Source organism: Cyrtonyx montezumae, unplaced genomic scaffold (assembly GCF_038088225.1).
Source record: "Cyrtonyx montezumae isolate F1298 unplaced genomic scaffold, pur_monq_1.0 scaffold_57, whole genome shotgun sequence".
NCBI classification, from domain to species: Eukaryota; Metazoa; Chordata; class Aves; order Galliformes; family Odontophoridae; genus Cyrtonyx; species Cyrtonyx montezumae.
In genome coordinates, this window is record NW_027072064.1 from 779,339 (window position 1) to 796,469 (window position 17,131).

General features: G+C 59.8%; 6 protein-coding genes across 11 annotated transcripts; all 6 read right to left on the minus strand.

Moving 5' to 3' along the window:
* Positions 1–998: 998 nt before the first annotated feature.
* Positions 999–2,291, minus strand: LOC136056700 (protein S100-A12-like). Its single transcript, XM_065749008.1, has 2 exons — positions 2,062–2,291; positions 999–1,288 (listed from the first exon to the last, which is right to left on the minus strand). The coding sequence occupies exons 1-2, from the start codon at positions 2,287–2,289 to the stop codon at positions 1,124–1,126; spliced, it is 393 nt and encodes a 130-aa protein (XP_065605080.1). The 5' UTR covers positions 2,290–2,291; the 3' UTR covers positions 999–1,123.
* Positions 2,292–4,409: 2,118 nt separating this feature from the next.
* On the minus strand, positions 4,410–5,350 carry LOC136056701 (protein S100-A9-like). The gene is made up of 3 exons (XM_065749009.1): positions 5,246–5,350; positions 5,013–5,169; positions 4,410–4,768 (listed from the first exon to the last, which is right to left on the minus strand). Exons 2-3 carry the CDS (start codon positions 5,163–5,165, stop codon positions 4,541–4,543), a joined length of 381 nt encoding a protein of 126 aa, XP_065605081.1. The 5' UTR covers positions 5,166–5,169; positions 5,246–5,350; the 3' UTR covers positions 4,410–4,540.
* A 1,535-nt stretch (positions 5,351–6,885) lies between these two features.
* LOC136056705 (protein S100-A6) lies at positions 6,886–8,204 on the minus strand. The gene is made up of 3 exons (XM_065749013.1): positions 8,120–8,204; positions 7,417–7,568; positions 6,886–7,080 (listed from the first exon to the last, which is right to left on the minus strand). The coding sequence occupies exons 2-3, from the start codon at positions 7,552–7,554 to the stop codon at positions 6,940–6,942; spliced, it is 279 nt and encodes a 92-aa protein (XP_065605085.1). The 5' UTR covers positions 7,555–7,568; positions 8,120–8,204; the 3' UTR covers positions 6,886–6,939.
* Positions 8,205–8,801: 597 nt separating this feature from the next.
* On the minus strand, positions 8,802–9,556 carry LOC136056726 (protein S100-A4-like). Of its 3 annotated transcripts, none has more exons than XM_065749046.1 (3): positions 9,530–9,556; positions 9,116–9,290; positions 8,802–9,027 (listed from the first exon to the last, which is right to left on the minus strand). In XM_065749046.1, the coding sequence occupies exons 2-3, from the start codon at positions 9,254–9,256 to the stop codon at positions 8,863–8,865; spliced, it is 306 nt and encodes a 101-aa protein (XP_065605118.1). In that variant the 5' UTR covers positions 9,257–9,290; positions 9,530–9,556; the 3' UTR covers positions 8,802–8,862. The 3 variants fall into 3 exon arrangements, with proteins under 3 accessions (XP_065605118.1, XP_065605119.1, XP_065605117.1); XM_065749047.1 differs by having other exon boundaries at positions 9,116–9,271; positions 9,530–9,553; XM_065749045.1 differs by lacking the exon at positions 9,530–9,556 and having other exon boundaries at positions 9,116–9,361.
* A 1,498-nt stretch (positions 9,557–11,054) lies between these two features.
* On the minus strand, positions 11,055–12,053 carry LOC136056727 (protein S100-A4-like). 2 transcript variants are annotated; one of them, XM_065749048.1, is made up of 3 exons: positions 11,965–12,053; positions 11,696–11,842; positions 11,055–11,248 (listed from the first exon to the last, which is right to left on the minus strand). In XM_065749048.1, exons 2-3 carry the CDS (start codon positions 11,837–11,839, stop codon positions 11,096–11,098), a joined length of 297 nt encoding a protein of 98 aa, XP_065605120.1. In that variant the 5' UTR covers positions 11,840–11,842; positions 11,965–12,053; the 3' UTR covers positions 11,055–11,095. The 2 variants fall into 2 exon arrangements, with proteins under 2 accessions (XP_065605120.1, XP_065605122.1); XM_065749050.1 differs by having other exon boundaries at positions 11,055–11,254; positions 11,965–12,043.
* A 1,548-nt stretch (positions 12,054–13,601) lies between these two features.
* On the minus strand, positions 13,602–16,130 carry S100A16 (S100 calcium binding protein A16). 3 transcript variants are annotated; one of them, XM_065748902.1, is made up of 3 exons: positions 16,041–16,130; positions 14,313–14,479; positions 13,602–14,219 (listed from the first exon to the last, which is right to left on the minus strand). In XM_065748902.1, the coding sequence occupies exons 2-3, from the start codon at positions 14,463–14,465 to the stop codon at positions 14,055–14,057; spliced, it is 318 nt and encodes a 105-aa protein (XP_065604974.1). In that variant the 5' UTR covers positions 14,466–14,479; positions 16,041–16,130; the 3' UTR covers positions 13,602–14,054. The 3 variants fall into 3 exon arrangements, with proteins under 3 accessions (XP_065604974.1, XP_065604971.1, XP_065604973.1); XM_065748899.1 differs by lacking the exon at positions 16,041–16,130 and adding an exon at positions 15,881–15,979; XM_065748901.1 differs by lacking the exon at positions 16,041–16,130 and adding an exon at positions 14,794–14,923.
* Positions 16,131–17,131: the final 1,001 nt, after the last annotated feature.

The window sequence follows — 17,131 nt, forward strand, 5'->3', positions numbered from 1 at the left end:
AGGGTTTGTGCTGCTGGGTTTCGTGGAAGGTTCAGCCTGAGATTGGGAGGGAAGTACGTCCTGGTTGCTAGACGTGGATTTAAGTTGGTGAAATCAGGATGGACTGAGCACATTTCCGGAGCAGGAAAGGGTCTGTGGTGGGGGCTGCCTATGTCTGAGATGCCCACAGCTGCAGCATTCTGAGCATCATCATCACCAGCCTCTTCCCAGCAGTGCCCAGTGCCAGGACAGGAGGCAAACTGGGGCACAGGGGTTGGTGGGATGCATTTCTTCATCCCGTGGTGACAGCACTGGGACAGACTGCCCAGAGAGGTGGTGGACACATCCTTGGAGATTTCCAAAAGCTTCTGGAGGTGGTGAACCACTCTGGGGGTCACTGGTGGGTGGGGGCTGGACCAGAGGTGCCCCCAGTGCTGTGCCCTGTGCTGCTCCAGCTGAGAGTGGTTCTCCTTGAGGTTTCTTGTCCTGGAAATGCAAGGAGCTCCCAGTCCTTTTGCTTCAGCCAGAAGTATTTGTGCATCCCAGCCGTGTCAGGCAGCTACCAACTCAGCTGTGAGGCAGGCAGCACCTTGGCAAGGCCCAAAGGGAGCCGAGAGCTCAGCAGAGTGGAAAAATCTGAGCTGGGAAACAGTGCAGCATTTCATTTTGGCCCGGTAGCGAGCAACGCAGCAGAGCTGGAAGGGGCGGGTGGGGAGGTGCTGGGTTCTGAGTTTTCATTGGGGTCTGGGGAGAAAATCTAAAATCTCTGACTTTCCCATGGAGTGGAAGCTGTGTGTACAGACTGTGCTCTTATGTATTCTGTGTGTTTTATTTCCCCTGGCTTCACACTGTGGCTCTTTTCCCCCCATCACCCTTTGGCTCAGGCAGACACTGAGTGCCCTGACTGTCGCTGTTGTTCCTCCATGGGTTTTTGTGGCCCCTCATTCAGGCAAACACAGACGGTACCCACTCCCCCCACCTTGAGAAGGGAGCACAGAGATAGAAAGGACTCAGGGAGGTTCAGGCGATGCTTTATTATCTCATGAGTGACCCAAGTGGACAGGACACACCCAGAGTCCCACTCCTATAAGCAAACCCCCCTGGATCCTTCCCTGGGACCTGGCTGATGGCAGTGTGGGGTGGCTCAGTCGCTGTCTGGCTTACATCTGTCATCCTTATGGATGAAGCGGTGCGCGTCGTCGGTCACCTTGGCCAGCACGATGGTGAACTCCTCAAACGTCAGCTCCTTGTCCTTGTTCAGATCCGTCTCCTCAAAGAGCTTCTCCAGGTACCCAGGACGGTTCCTGCCCTGAAGAGGGGACAGGGAGCAGGTCAGTGTCCCCTCCCTGGGCTCTGTGCCCACTGGTGGGCACCACCCCCACCCTTTTCCTGAAGGTGTTGAGAAGCATTTGGAGGATGTGGGATCACTGGAACTTTCTCTTTCCAAGAAGGATGGGGTCTTGGCCCAAGTTGCTCAGCACCTTGCCCCAACCCTGGAGGTGTCTGAAGTCATGGATGGGGCCCTGGGCAGCCTGAACTGGGGAGCATCTGGCTCATGACAGGAGTGGGGTTGGGGGGGGCTGTGAGGTCCCTTCCAACCCAACCATTACATGGTTCTATGATCTTTAAGAATCTTTCCAACCCAGGACAACCTACAGTTCTATGATCTTTCAGGACCCTTCCAATCCAGGACAATCTGCAGTTCTACGATCTTTCAGGACCCTTCCATCCCAGGACAATCTGCAGTTTTATGATCTTTCAGGACCCTTCCATCCCAGGACAATCTGCAGTTTTACGATCTTTCAGGACTCTTCCATCCCAGGACAATCTGCAGTTCTACGATCTTTCAGGACCCTTCCAACCCAGGACAATCTGCAGTTCTACGATCTTTCAGGACCCTTCCAACCCAAGACATTCTATAGTGGATCCAACCTAAGCCATTCTATGAGCATGGGTGGTCCCACGGTGCATGGCTGCATTGAGTCTGATAGAGCACAGCCCCTATGGCAATTTTTGCACCCCATTCCCACTGGCACACCCCCAGGACCAGCCCAGCTCTGCCCCCTCCCGAAGAACACTCACACAAACACTCAGGAAGTTGGGTGCCCTCTCAGTCAGCAGCGTCTTGAAGTCATTGAAGTTGAGGAGGTCCAGTGGACCCTCACGGATGCTGTACTGGTGGAAGATGTTCACGACGGTTTCCAGGGCCTTCTCCAACGTGCAGTTCCCTGGGAATTGCTGGACCTTGGGCTGCGAGGCGGTGGTGCGTGTGGACATGGTGGGATACCTGCAGAGAGAGCTCAGGGCCATCAGGGAGCAAAGCCGAGCACCCCACACTGCACTGAGATTGTTCTGCTCTCAGAAGGTGCCACCCCAAAGCAGAAACATCTCCAACCCCACTAACGATAGCACGGAAATGCCACTAAATGATATTAACCCATTGCCCCAATGGGGGAAAGGCGGCTCTGGAACAACACAGGCGTGATACGAAGCAATACACAAATTCACTTCTCCCTCATCCCCCTGTCTACTGCAGGAATCGTTGCAATGCCACTCACCCTTGTCTACGAGGAGGTCTGCAGAGGATGGGTCCGTGATAGAGATCCCGGTGCCTGGATGGCCCTTTATATGCATTCGAGAATCTCTTTCGTCAGAGGCAGTGACACACCTGCTGCAAGCAACAGCTTGAATTAGCATTTCCCACACCTGGAAATTGCGAGGTGGGACCTCTGAGCCTGTCCCCATCTCGGTTCCTGGTTGCACCCACCAGACTTCAGAAATGCTGTCCTGCCACCCCCCATGTCAACTCCACGGGACAAAGAATGGGGAAACATGGTCAGAAATGCAGAGCCCGCCGTGCTGATGCGCCAAAGCTGCGGGTTTGGCAACGTGCTGAGCATTCTGACCTCTCTCATAGCAATGCAGGAGAAGGATGGGATTTTTGGAGGGACGTGGACCTGTTTTTAACACGGTCGTGGGCTCCGTGTTTTCTGCATTACCAGCTGGTTGAACACCAGCAAAGACAAAAGTGTTATCTCCATTCGATAGTTGGGTTTGCAGGTGGTTGTCCATTATTTCCTGCTTTCACATCACTCTCATCAGACCTCCCGTCTCACTCTTTGGAGGAAACTGAGCTCAAGGCAGGGAAAAAAAAATCTAGGGTCATGGTCTGTACTGCCCTGAGCTTCAACTGGGAGTTTTGCAACAGCCGCCCCATGACATGAGCAGAGCAGGTCCTGGAAGGATGAAGATAATGAGAAGATGTAAAAATAAGACAGGAGCTTCCGAGAAGAGGTGGGGACACAAAAACAAAGGAGCTCTTGGAGGACGCTTCTCACAGCTGGGAGCAGTAACCAGATCTGTTGCATGATTTTTATTCTGGTATCCCTGACTCACTGTATTGTTTCATTCTCCTCCTTCTGTCATTAGGGCTTCTCGACAGTCCCAAATTGCATCCTCATTCCCCACCTGTCATCATCAGCCATCAGCCAGACGGGCGTTTGCCACGTCCCCTTGGGGCAGGGCTGCAGGTCCTCTGCTCCCACCCACCCTGGTGATGCTCCCCAAACCCGAAGTGATGTTCTGGAGGAGCACAGCACCCCACTGGGGGATGAGCTGCTCCCCAGCAGACGAATTGTGGTGTTGGAGAGCGACGACTGGCGTCCCCATGGGTGAACAACCACGCGGCCCCATGCTTCCTTCTCCAATTTAACGCAGCAAAGTCCAACCCCCCCCGAGCCTGAGGATCCCCCTCTCTGTTCACAGCTGCCCACAGATGCACAAATGCTCTGTGCTGCTTGTGGAGCCGATCCCCAGGAGTGGGATCATGGACCTGCTGGGCTCCAGGGAGCTGCCACCCTGCACAGACATAAACACGAGGCTGCATCTTTCAGCACTGCATCTCCAGAACCCCTCTGCATCCTTTGTCACCCCTTTGCTGTTCTGTGGCTCACAGGAAACTTCTGGTTGCTTTGTGGGCTGCAAAAGCATCGCCTCCAACTCAGGGTTACCATCTGAGTCAGGTCTCAGCAGCACACAGAGCTCCCAGACCGGGGCAAGAAGGGCTGAGAGCACCAGGGCTGAGGATGCTGTGCCCAGAACACCCAGTGCTGCAGTGCAGGCTGTAGGGTCCAAGCACCACTGTCCAAGGGGCTCAGGGAGCTGGTGGGGACCTGCTGGGGTGTGGATGCTGCAGGACACAACAGTGCTGCCACGTGAACCAGCCCAGCACGACATGTGTGCAGCTCTGCTCCTCCCCAAGATACAGCAACAGTGCTAGGGGTCTGTGCCCCATGCCACCCTCCCTTCCTGTGTCCCCACATCCCACTGCTGCCACATGCAGTCTGCATGTGACCCCCATGGCTGCAGGCTGAGCTGGTGCACGTCCCATCCCCTCCCCCCCCCACGCCACAGGACACAGCACAGGTGTGTTTGGTGCACAGAGAAAGACAATTTATTTCAGTGTCATAGGCAGAAGCAGAGAGCGCAGCCTTGGTTGTGTGCTTATGGGCAGACACAGGAGATGCTGCTGCTGGAGGAGAGCAGCCCTGTGGGAACTGCCCTAGTGGTGAGGACCGTGGCCGTGGCCGTGGTCGTGGCTGTGGCCATGTCCGTGGTCATGGCTGTGGCCGTGGCCATGGTCCCCAGGCTGCTTATGGGACCGGTTGTGGGCATCGATGGCCACGAGGTTGAGCGTGGTGAGGAACTCGGTGAACTTCAGGCGGCCGTCGCGGTTGCCGTCAGCTTTGGAAAAGAGCTGCTTGATGTAGTCATCAACGGATGTGTTGGGCTGTGGGAGGACAAAGCAAGTCAAGACACGGGGTCCTCTATGACCCCACAGCTCCATCTCGGGGCTCCCCACTTCACCTCCATCACTGACCCCACTATGGGGAGGATCCATGCAAAAATACCCAATTCAGGAGAACCCCACCAACCCCCCATCCCCTTTAGAGGATCTCAGTTCCCCCGTGCCCCAGAAGGTCACCACCCATGGAGCTCCCATGGACAGACGGACGCTGAGCAGTGCAGCGCACCGGCACCGTGTCCTCGAGGAAGGGCTTGGCATTCTCCTTCAGCAGCGTGGTGAACTCGCTCCGGCTCAGGTAATCATCCATCGGGTTCCGGATGGCGTATTGGTGGTAGATGTTGATGGTGCACTCCAGCGCGAGCTCCAGGTCGGTCTTCATGGTGCTGGGGAACAAAAGCAGCCAAACATTAGAGAGGAGATGGAGCCCTCCAGGAGCTCCTCTTGGGGGGAACTACTCACCAACAGGCGGTCGTGGGGTTCCTCTTGTGGTGTGAGCAGGAGAGCAGCAGCAGCGGCGGTGGCTGCGCGGTGCCGCGAGGGCTCTTTTATAGTCTCCCTGAGCTATGATTTGTGACACCCTCGAATATCTTTGGGGCGATAACCCCGGGAATTGTGCAAGGCCACACGGCACGCAGCACGCCCAGGTGGCGGATCTTGCCAGGAACCGACTGCCGTTGGAGTTAAAGAGGGAGGGACGCACCGAACTCGTTAGGGCAAAACAAGGAAACGCCGACGGAGACCTTTCCAGGGAGCCAGCAGAGCAGGTCCGTGGCAGCACGGGGGAATCCCCATATGGGGTTCCCGGTGGAGATGAAGAAAGAGGGATTTTTATGCAGAACATGGGTTGCTGTGGGTGAGGGTCTCCACGGGGCGATGCTGGTTTTTACCACTGTAGATGTGGTTCATCCCAAGAGGGACGCGGTATCTGCCCCTGTCTGGATGGAGACGGTTCCCACTCTACCCAGAGCTGCTGGGGGATGCATCCCACCCGGTCAGCAATCAGCATCCCATGTGAATCACTGAGTAGCCGGGTCAGCAGTCGGCAAACCACTGCGGATCGGGACTTGCCGTGTGCTGGAGGCCTGCCAGCCGTGCTCCGCAGGCAGCACTTCCCAGCAGAGGTGATTGCTGCCTGATGACACCGACTTTTGGCATTGGGATCAGCAATCGCTGCCAACCGCTCCTCCCGGGGTCACGGCGGTGTCACCGCTCACAGAGACCCCACAGGGTCGTGGTTGTGGGGCTGGGAGCAGAAGGCTTTGGGTGTTGGAGGGGAGACACCCCGGGTCAGCCCCACCCCACAGTGCCGGAGCTCTTCATCCCATCCAATGTTCTGGGAGTGCAGAAAACCCGTGATGCCCAGTGGGGATTTTAGGATATGGGAAGGACAGCGGTGGTGAAACCGTTTCCCATCACACCTTCTGCTCCAGGAGCACGAGGAACTGGTTCCAGATGAAGAGTGAGTTGCAAAATGGTGCAACAAAGGGTGGTTTGTACGAGGAGAAGGATGAGTGCACCTCCCTGCCAGGGGGTCCCTGCTGGCGTGGGGATGGAGCAGCAGTTCTTGCAATAACCAGCGATAATTGTGGGTCTGTCTGGGCAGGATGCAGGGACACACCTGCACCAGCATGGGGACGTGACATGGATGCACAGCTGAGGAGGTGCAAAGGGACACGGCTGTGCCACGTGGGGGTGGGAGGAGACACGCATGTCTCATGGGACAGGCGAGCAGGGACATGTGCATGCACACACACGGAGCCCTGGGCTGCCCTCTGCCACCCACTGTGTGCTGGGTGCTGCTGTGCCAGTGCTGCGGGGACAGAGAGGGGATGGGGGCAGGGACACGGCAGTGGGGTGGGGGCAGGGCACGAGCAGGGCCGGCAGGATAGGATGCTTATCATGCATCGTGCCAATACCAAATGCTAAAAAAATCCAAATCTGGTTTCAAAAGGACTGAGGACTTGTAGGGGGGACAGAGGGCAGGCCCTGCCCCTGAGATGTGAACACAATGCTGTCTCTCTCAGGTGCTCCTCTGCTCTGTGGGGCTTCAATTTCCCTGAGGTTCAACAGCAACCACAAACACAGCTTCAAATCTTTACAAAAAAGAAGTTTTATTGGACCCCCGTGAGGGGACGTGGGGAAGGGGCTCAGCCCTACTTGTACTGCAACAAGGCATCGTTGTAGATCATGGCCAGCGCACCCAGGAAGGTGACGTATTCCTGGAAGTTCACCTCCTGGTCCTTGTTGCGGTCCAGGTCCTCCATCAGCCCCGCGATCTCTGCGTCCTTCAGTTTCTGCAGCCCCAAAGAGCACAGAGCCATTCACCATCGGGGTGTCGGGGGGGGAACATGGCCCCGTGCTTACCCAGAGAGGGGGACCACAGCTGAGGGGCACCACAGGATCTGGCCATGAACACATCACCAACCCATATCCCCCCCAGCAAAGCACCGGTGATCACAGCGTGTCCCATGAAGGCAGGTGTGGGGGCAGGGCTGTGCCAACCCTCCCCCGGGTGATGTCACACCCCGTGTCACCTCCCACTCTGCCCATCCCATGCCCATTTTCTGGGAGTGTTTCTGCAGCCGGTCCCTGTTTGTGCAGCAGCGGTGACATCGCTGTGGGGCACTCACCGGCCCAATGGTCAGCTCCTTCTGGATCAGCTCCTTCAGCTCGCCCTTGCTCAGGCTGTTCTTGTCACCCTCTTTGCCTGAGTACTTGTGGAAGGTGGCCACCAAGAGCCCGATGGCTTGGTCCAGGGGGGCTGCCATGGCTGTGGGCTCGGCTGCAGGCCAGGGCAGAACTCAGAACCCACAGAACCCCAAATTCAACTCTCCCAAACCCCCCAGCCCACCCAGAGCCCCTAACCCCAACCTGAGTGCTTGGAGCACAGCCCTCGAGGTCCCAGCTCTGCACAGCCCCAAAGATGGGGGGCTGATCCGTGTCCCCCCTATCCCAGGGCGTTGCACAGACCGGGGCTGTGGCTGTGCTGACTCACAGAGCACAGTGCCTGCCACCTCCCACGCAGCCACAGAGCTGTGCAAGCTGCTGGGGGCCAGGGCGGGGGGCAGAGGGGGTCACGAGTGGGGTAGATAGAGAGAAACCTCCGTGGGGTCTCCAGTCACCACTGCTTCGCCAAACCCAAGATGGGAGGGGTCATGGGGAAGCTGTTGGTTTCCATTGGGGTGGGGTGGGGGGAAGGACGTGGGAAGCCATTAGTTTCCATCGAGGTGGGAGGGTCCCCACATCTGGACGGGGCACTGCACATCTGGAGTGCAGCCACAGAGCCCCAGGGTTCGGTGAAAAGGGAATGGGAAGGAAGAAAGGGAAACTTACCGCTGGAGCAGGGCAGGATCCGGGAGCAGGGAAGGGAGGGCTGTGGTGCGCAGCTCCTCCTCGCATTTATGGCCGTGGCTGAGTCCTCCCATCCGGGGGGGGCCGGGGGTGGATGGGTGCAGGGGTGAAGCCACTCCTCTGCACGCCGTAACCCCACCCCGGATGGGAACGCAACTGAAACGCCGCTCCCAGGGGTTCACTGGGATAGGGAATGGGGTCCTGAGTGCTCCAAGGGGGAGTGGGAGAGGGACAGCCCCAGACCGCCCTCACTGAGTACATCCCATTGGATCCCTTTGACATCACTTTACAAGGGGGAGCTGAGGTCCTGGCTGCGGGGTCAAGCCATTGCCTCGTCACCTGGGCTGGAAGTTGCTCACTGTCCCCGTTATCACAGTGCCATCGGAACCACTGATCCCTGAGAGCTCCGGATCGGGAGCAGCGGGGCAGGGTGCTGCCAGCAGGGCTGACCCACAGGGATGAGGCAGCGCATCCTGCACATGGGAACGGGCACCCACACGACCCCAAGCCCATCCCCAAAGTGCAACCTCAAAACCCAGACCCCAAAAACCCAGACCCCACGTCCACTCTGTTTGTTCTGGGTCACCTGCCGAGCGCACGTGGAGGAGCAACGTGGACTTTCCACGCATGACCCCATAGCAAGATTGCAGAGCACACAGAGGACTGACTTTGGAGCAATCTTTATTGGAAGAGCATTCAGATTGCAGTGGGGGTGACCCCCACGCTCACTTCTTGCACGGCATTTTGTCGGGGTACTCCTGGAAGAAGTCGTTGCACATGACGGCCACGCAGGCCAGGAACGTGGCGTACTCGTGGAAGTCCACCTCGCTGTCCCTGTTGCTGTCCAAGTTGCTCATCAGCTTCTGGAAACCGGCCTCATCCGTGCGTTTCTGAGCACGGGGAAGGAGAGATGGCACCAGGGGTCTCCATGAGACCCCCCCCAGCACTCCAACAACATGTACCCCCAACCGCACTCACGCTGATGAAGCTGGGTAGCTCCCTGGTGAGCAGCTCCTTCAGCTCTGCTTTGCTCAGCTTGAATTTGTCCCCCTCCTTCCCCGAATACTTGTGGAAGGTGGAGACCATCACAGCCAGCGCCTGCTCCAGGGGGCACGCCATGGGGATACCGGGGGCCTGAGGGCACTGATGGCAGCTGAGGGCAGAGCCCCGTGCAGTGTCACACCCGTGCATCACCACGTCCTCCCATTTCCCCAGGCAACAGGGCTGGGTGGCACTGGGTGAGCAACCCCATAAAAAGCAACGGGGCTGGGTGAGGGGTTGGGGGGGGGGGGAGGGGGGGTCAGCAGCAGCTGGTGGAGGGAAACACAGCCCCCAGCGTTGGAAGGGAAGCATATGGGAAGCGGACAGAGCACTGCGGGCAAAGTGACTCACCGAGATCTGGAGCACAGCGATCCGGGCCGGTTGGGTGGGGGCAAAGCACCGGGATGTGCACCGCTTTATAGCCCCACTGCCCCCACCCCCACACCCCCCCCGGATGGATGAGGAGGTGCCAACACAACGTTCACTTCACATTGGCTGATGGAGACGGATGGGAACCCCCACGGGCAGCCCCGGCCCCCCCCCAGAGCCGCCTCCCCGCTCAGCCCAAGGGGTGGATTGGGTCCAAAAAGGGAGAAAGTGCCCCTGGAGGGTTGGATGGGGGGGTTGGATGGATGAGGGGGGGGGTGGACGGATGGGGGGGGGTGGACGGATGGGGGGGCGTGGGCTGATGGAGCACAAAGCATTTGGCAGCACCTCTCAGAGTGGTGGGGGCAGCAAAAACCCCAGCGGTGTTGGTCCAAGTTGGGGGTTGGAGTTTTCCTTTTTTGTTTTTCCTGTTCTTTTTTTTTTTTTTTTTTTTATTTTCTGTTTTTAACTCAAACCACCTGCGAGAGCCATTGCTGTTTCCCAACGCCCCGTTGTGTAACGCGGCACTATTTTGGTGCCCGCGTGGCCCCGCACGTGACCGAGAGCGTGCGGACCACAGAACTGCTGCTGCGGGATGGGGACTGGGAATAGGGATGTCAAACCCCCCCCCCACAACACCGTGCCATGTCTGCTGGGTGGGAATAAAGCAAGCAAAATGTCTTTGGGCAAAAGCGACTCCCAGAGCTCGTTAGGGAGCAGGTGCAACCTGGTGTTAATTAATGGGAGGGGACAGAAGTGCCTGGGGCTCCTTATAGGGCACATGGGATGGAGTAAGGCAGAGCTTGGAGCTGTTGGTGGGGGTGGGGAGAGGGTTTGGGGTGACCTGGGGAGGGCTATGGGTGTGGGGAAACAGAAGGGGGATGTGGTGAGACATAGGGGTCTCGGGAAGGGTTTGGGGATGTGGTGCAATGTGGGGTCTCCGTGAAGATCTGGGGATGTGATGGGTTTGGGGGTCTTGATGAGGGCCGTGCAGGGGGTGCTCTGCCCCATGGCAGATCCAAGGTGCGATCTGTGGGTTTGGGGCTGGCTGATAACCAGGATTTGCTGTGCTGAGGGGGGTTGGGGGGGGGCAGCTCAGCCCAGAGTCACAGTGCTGTGTGTAATGAGAGCTGCCTGCAGCAAAATGGGGTTGGGGGGCATCTTCTGCCCCCCAGGGTGGGCTCATCCCCAGCTGCAGGGCTTGAGGGTCCTTCTAAGCACTCAGCAATGGTTCCTACCCCCCATGAGGGTGCAGTGTGTGGATTTGGCTTTGCTTCTTGCCTCGGTAGTGCATGTTTCTGCCTGGTTCCCCACTCCCTTAACCCACGCTGAGCTGGGGGGGGTGGGGGGGGGGAGGGCTCAGAGTACCCCAAACCCACACTGAGAGACAGCGGTGACGTTTAGGGGAGGAGGGTGATATCTCAGTGCTGAGCTCTGAGCCTTTTCCAAAGGCACTTCTGGGGCCGCAGGGTGGAAAATCCCACGGAGGGATGGAGACATGAGTCACACGTGAGGCGCTGGAAGGACTTTATTGCGCAGTGCAGCGCGGGATCACTTCTTGCGGGGCCGCTGGGCATCGCGGAAGAACTCGTTGTAACCCATGGCCACGCAGGCCAGGAAACAGGCGTACTCCTTGAAGTCCACCTCGCTGTCCTTGTCGTGGTCCAGGTCGTTCATCAGCCGCCTGAACTCCCCCTCATCCATCTGCTTCTGCGGGGGGAGCAGGGGAGTCAGAATGTTTGGGGTCTGGGAGGTGTCCCCGTGCAGAGGATGGAAGCTCCCGGCTCCTTATGGTGGGAGGAGGGTTTTTCTCTTTGTCCCCCACAGAGGGGTGGCATTTAGGAGCTCTGCTGGCACTGGGGCTGTGCAGATGCTATGCTCATGATTCATTCATAAATTTTGCCCATCCCACCCCACCACAGCCGGAAGGAGAAGGGAGGGGGGGGGGTGGAGAAAAAAGGGGGAGAAAAAGAAGCACTGAAATGGGAACATTGCTCTGCCGATGTCATCCCAACACTGCACAGGTTTGCATCTGCTCCAGCCCCACTCCTTCCCTCCAGGCACAGGGTCTATCCTCTGGGTGGGCTTATGGGGCAGCATACAGCCCCCCACCCCAGGCTGTGGGTGTAAGGTGTCCCCCTGTGGACTTACGGTGCCGAAAGCAGGCAGCTCCCTGGTGAGCAGCTCCTTCAGCTCCGCTTTGCTCAGCTTGAACTTGTCCCCCTCCTTCCCCGAGTACTTGTGGAAGGTGGTGACCATCACAGCCAGCGCCTGCTCCAGGGGGCACGCCATCATTGCCTGCGTGGGGACACAGTGGGGTGACTGGGGGACCCACCTGGATAGATGCACACCTTTTGGGGTGAGGAATCTGCCCCCTAAATTGCAGCTGTGGGATTAATATGGGGCAAAAAGGGACTCACCGGGATCGAGGCCGAGCAGGGACAGCGGGAGCCGGGGTGTCAGTGCCACTGTCACTGTGTGCTGGTGTTTATAGTGCAGCTGGGGGGCACAGCCCCTCGCCCCCGGGTGTTCCCAGCCCCAGGTTTCACCCGCACCCCATTTTTGCTCACTGAGCTGTGTGATGCTATTAGTGGGAGGTGGGGGTGAGCGTGAGGATGGGGCAGGAATCAGGCAGCAGCCCCGTCCCCTGTTCAGCCACCGTGCTCTGGGTACTGGTGGTGGTTCCAGTGTCCCCAGCACCAACCAGTGCCAAGGGACAGGTGGCAGTGGCAGCGGTCGTTGCAGAGTGAGCTGAGACAGAGTGAGACGCAGCACAGGTGGGCATCGACGGCAGCAGGTGCTTTGGGGGAGTCTGAGCTCACTCCCAGCCCCAAAGCTGTGCTGGGGTGGGGGGGAACATGCTGCTGGGGGGCAGCCCTGTTGTTCCCGTGCTTGGCCACGGGCTGCTGGCACTTGTCACCCTCCTGCCCAAGTGCTGGTGGGGGTGACGGTGGTGGTGGCCCACACACAGGGCCTTTCTTGGGTCTGGGAACAGGGTGGCTGAGGTCTGTGGTGTTCCCCCTCCCTCAGGGTTGGATGGGTGGGGAGGGATGCAGATAATGCACTTTTGGAGCTCTTGGAATCTCACAGATCTTGGGGGCTGTGTATATCATGTCAGTGTTTGTCCCCGGGGTGGGAGGTGGTGGTCCCACAGACCCCAAATGTGCAGGAGGACAGATTCCCCTCCCCCCCCCCCCTCCCCCTGTTGTACCCCAGGGAGAGGCAGGGATTGTGCCTCCCCTCCCCCTCCCATCTGGCACCTCGCTTTGCAACGGTGCTGAACTGGGGCTCACAGGGTCCGTGAGCTGTGGCTCTACATGGGGATGGAGGGGTGCACAACTTTCCCCCCCCCCCCCCCAAACTCCATCCCACTTCAGAACAGGAACAGCAGCCACAGGGTGCGCGGACCTGATCCCCACGGGGACACGAGGACGGCGGGACACTGTCCCCGCACCGGGCCCGGGGAGGGGGCGTTCCGTAACCCTTCTGCAGGGGGAGGGAGGCGTGGATTTCCCCGCACCCCGCGGCGGTGGCGGCTCCCGATCCCGCACAGCGGCAGCACTGCGCCCGCCCCGGTGAGTCACGGTCCCGCCGCGCCCCGACGGGATTCCTGCTCTCTGAGTCAGTTCACGCGGCTCCCACGGACCCACCCCCCCACCCAAACCCACCGGGATCCCCGGGGCATAGGGGCGGCTGCGTCGCGATGGGGCGGAGCGGGCAGAATTCGGGATGGGTGGGATCTCCCCCGTCCCTAAGTGCTGCCATGCCCTGTGCTGGGAGACGTGGGGGGCGCGGGATGTCCCCGTGGGAGCTCAGGGGACGCCTCTGCGCTCGGGGAAAAGTCCCCTCGGGCTCCCGCTCCCCTTGGGGGTACGCAGATGCGGGGCTGTGGGTTGGGGTCTCTCTTGGATCCGCGTGGGGATTCCCTACTGAGACGCATCGTGGCTGCGCCCCACGGACGCGGGCAGTGGGGACACCTCGTGGTGACAGGGGGACGGGACAGACCCCTCCCCCCTCCTCGGTGCCCAAATCCCCACTGCATTCATGATCCTCACCGTAACCCCGCTGCTACTCCGAACTTTATTGCTGCAATAAATAACCCGCGGCCGTGCCCGGGAGCTCCCAGCCCCAAAGGTGGGCAGGGCAGACCTTCACCAGTCCCGGGGGGGGGGCAGGGGGTGGGGGTTACCCCATGGAGACTCCAACGTTTTGTGGGGGAGAGGGTGCCCCAGTGGCACAAGGGGTGTCGGTTGGGGTGGGCTGAGAACGGACAGCATTTTTGTCCTAGGTGAGGGGGAAGTCTTTCCCTGCACTTCCAGCCCAGCTTTGGGGGGAGAGGCAGGGGGAAATGAGGGCAGGGATGGGGCAGGAGGAGCCCCCCGTGGTGACCTTGCACCCCTTTACTCTGGTGTGTGGGTCTGCAAGCCCTGGGCAGGAGGAGCACAATGTTGGGGGGCTGTGGAGCAGCGGGGGCCGAGCTTGGGGTCTGGGGGTTGGGGACCCAGCCCGGCTACTTGGTGAGCTTGATGCTCTGCTCCTGCTGGCGGATGATGTGGGCGATGGGGCTGGCGATGCCCCCTATCAAGGTCCAGTACTCCTCGAAGCTGATGCGCCCGTCTTTGTTCTCATCCAGGTCGCAGATCAGCTTGTCGGCCGCGCGCCTGTTCCCGGTGTCCTGCGGGGGCAGAGCGAGACATTGGCACCGGGAACCCACGGAGAGGAGATGTGCGGGGACCCCAAAGCCGTCCCCCGTGTCCCCCAACCTCACCGTCAGCATGTGGTTGAGCTCACGGCTCAGCATCTTGCGGAAATCCTTCTTGCTGATGCGCCGTGGCTTTCGGCAGCAGCAGCGGCTCGAGTATTTGTCAAAGTTGTTCACCAGCACCTGGACGGCCCACTCCAGCTCCGTGCCCTCCGCCATCGTCCTGCACTCACCTGTGGGATGGGGGGGGGGGGGGTCAGGACTGGGTCACCTATAAGGCCGCTGCTTGGGGAACCCCATAGAGAGGTGTGGAGTTGGGTGCCCGGCTCCCTGCGTGACCCCCAAAAAAGCATTTTTCACCCCAAATCTGGGTGCTCGTCGCTCTGTATCACCCCAAATGGCACTGCTCGCCCCACCTGCCCCCCCCCCAGGGCAGCCACCCCCGTGCGTGGGACGGTGGTAATTATGGCACCGCAGTGCCCGGACCGCGGCGCCCGGTTCCCAGGGCTCATTAGGTTGGAATGGGATAGGGAGTGGCAGGAATTACCGGCCGGCCCTCCTCTTGCTTCACGGCTCGGGAACACCCCGGCGGGGCTCTCGGTTGAGGCGTCACCCAATATAGGTCTGGGTCACGGGTTCCCCGACCCCACTGTCCTACCCTGTCCGACAGCACCAGGAGCCCCTTCCTATGGTTGTACCCAATGGACTGCTGCCGTCACGGGGTCTGGTGGCCGCATCCCGGCAGGATGCACGCAGGCGGGGACGGAAACGACACCGTCCGGTCCCGGCTCCTTCCTGAACAGGGATGGGGCCGAGCAGGGCACGATGCTGTGCTGGTTCTTGCAGTGCTGATTTGTGCCACTGTGCTGAGCAGTGTGGGTCACGGTGGAAGCCGTCTCGTGGCAGATCAGTGCTATCCCAGTGCTATTGCGCTCCAAATCCACCCCACATTTGTACCCTTCTTCCCCATTTCAGCCCCGTGCGGGGTGTGGTGTCACAGGGTGCTCCCCATCACATGCTGGCGTGCTCGTGAGCTGTCCCTGTTCCTTTGTGGGGCTGCTGAAGGGCCTGGTGCTGACAGCAGGTCCTGCTGTGATCTGCAGCCCCCGTTGCATCCCCGTAGACCTCCACCTCTGTCCTTGCCTCATCCCGGTCCGTTAAACACCACTATGACTGCAGCGATCCCAACCACGGACCCCACTGGGCCCCACTGCTCTGCTTCAATAGACTCACAACACCGATCCCACCACGCACCCCTGGGGCCGCAGAGCATCATCCTATTATGGGGCACAGGGACAGCATCCACTGAGGGACAGGGGGACATCGTCCCACGCTGGGACATGGGGATGTTGCCACTGCACTGGGACACGGGTGAGTGGGACAGGGCTCATCTCCTGCCCTTCTCCTTCTGCCGTGATGATTCCCTTCTCTCCTCCTCCCACAGCCCCATCCCACATCTCCGCAGCCCCCCTGTGCTGAGCTCCCCATCCGCCGCCCGTCCCCACATGCGCAGAGCTGCCAAAAGGGCTCAGGAAGGGGTGGAGTGGGAGGGGGGGATTTCCACCCCACTTGCAGCCACACGTCCCGGCGAGCATTTCCCCCCATAGCACCCATTTCTGGGCGCAGTGCCTCACCCGTCTGCCCGTCCCGCTGTGTCCGTCTGTCCTGCCGTCGGTCGCGGAGCCGTGAGAGCAGTGCCGCCCGCTCACCCTCACCTCACACCCATCCCAGGGGCCCGAGGGCTTTAAAGAGGCTCCCGCCCCTCCCTGACGTCCCAGGGCGTTCCCAGCTCACCTGGAAGCGGCCCCGATTGCAACACAAGGCAGTGGGGCCGTTGAGCCCACCCCAGGGGTCCACCTCGGGGTCCCGGTCCCGACGTGGGGAGAGCCACTCGCTCGAAGGTCCTGCAGAAAACCTCCCAAAGGGTTTCAGGGTCTCCACCATTGGGGCACTTCTTAGTGGCAAAGGAGGAACGGAAACTGTGTGTGGAGCTTGCAGCTGGAATTAGGGAACCAAAAGTGCTCGCCAAGAGTGTGCAGGATGCAATGGGGTGTGGGTGGCATTGTCCCCGTGCAGAGCTCCCCTGCTGCGAGAGATGCTGACGCAAAGGGCAAACGTGGTAGCAATGGGGGCATGGCCTGACCCCACGGGGGAAGGGTCCATGCTGCCCTTCCCCTTCCACGCGTGCTCGAGCGCTGAATCCCACCTACTCCCACCCCACGTGTGGGTACGTGTGCAGAATACCCCCCCTGTGCAACCAATAGAACAGACCACGGCTGAATGGTCGAGTGTGCACCCCAGTGTCCCCAGCTCAGTGCAGGCACCAAGGGGCAGCGATTCTGACTTTCCTCCCCCACCACCCAGTCCTCTTTTTTTTTCCTCTGCCTCCATTTCTCCTCTTTTTCTCTCCCAGTTACACCAGCACATAACCCACTGCACATGGGTGCTGCGTATCACCAGTGGGGTGCAGATGGGTGAACGCACGGTGTTGTGCACCGAGTGCGGCAGTGGGACACAACCATAACATGTAACCCACTGGTTTGGGGTCGTTCCTCCTCCATTCATCCCGAGGGACTTTGGAAACATGAGCAACCCCGATCTGGTCAGGTTGAGATGCTCTGAACCCAAAGTGCTCACGGTGAAGGTGCACAGCCCTCCGCAGACACACAGGGATTGGAGATGCGCTGCGGGGCTGTGCCAGGAGCTCACAGCCTTAATTAACCAGGCCGGCAAATTGCACCCTGCGTCGGCGCAGCGATGGCGCGGAGATCCAATGCGAGATCAGATACAGAGACACCAGAGCTGCATATTTTGGGATGCAAAGAGGAGGTCACGGCACCGGGCAGCGGCCACCCACGCTTCTTCCTCTGCTCTGCAGGGACCTC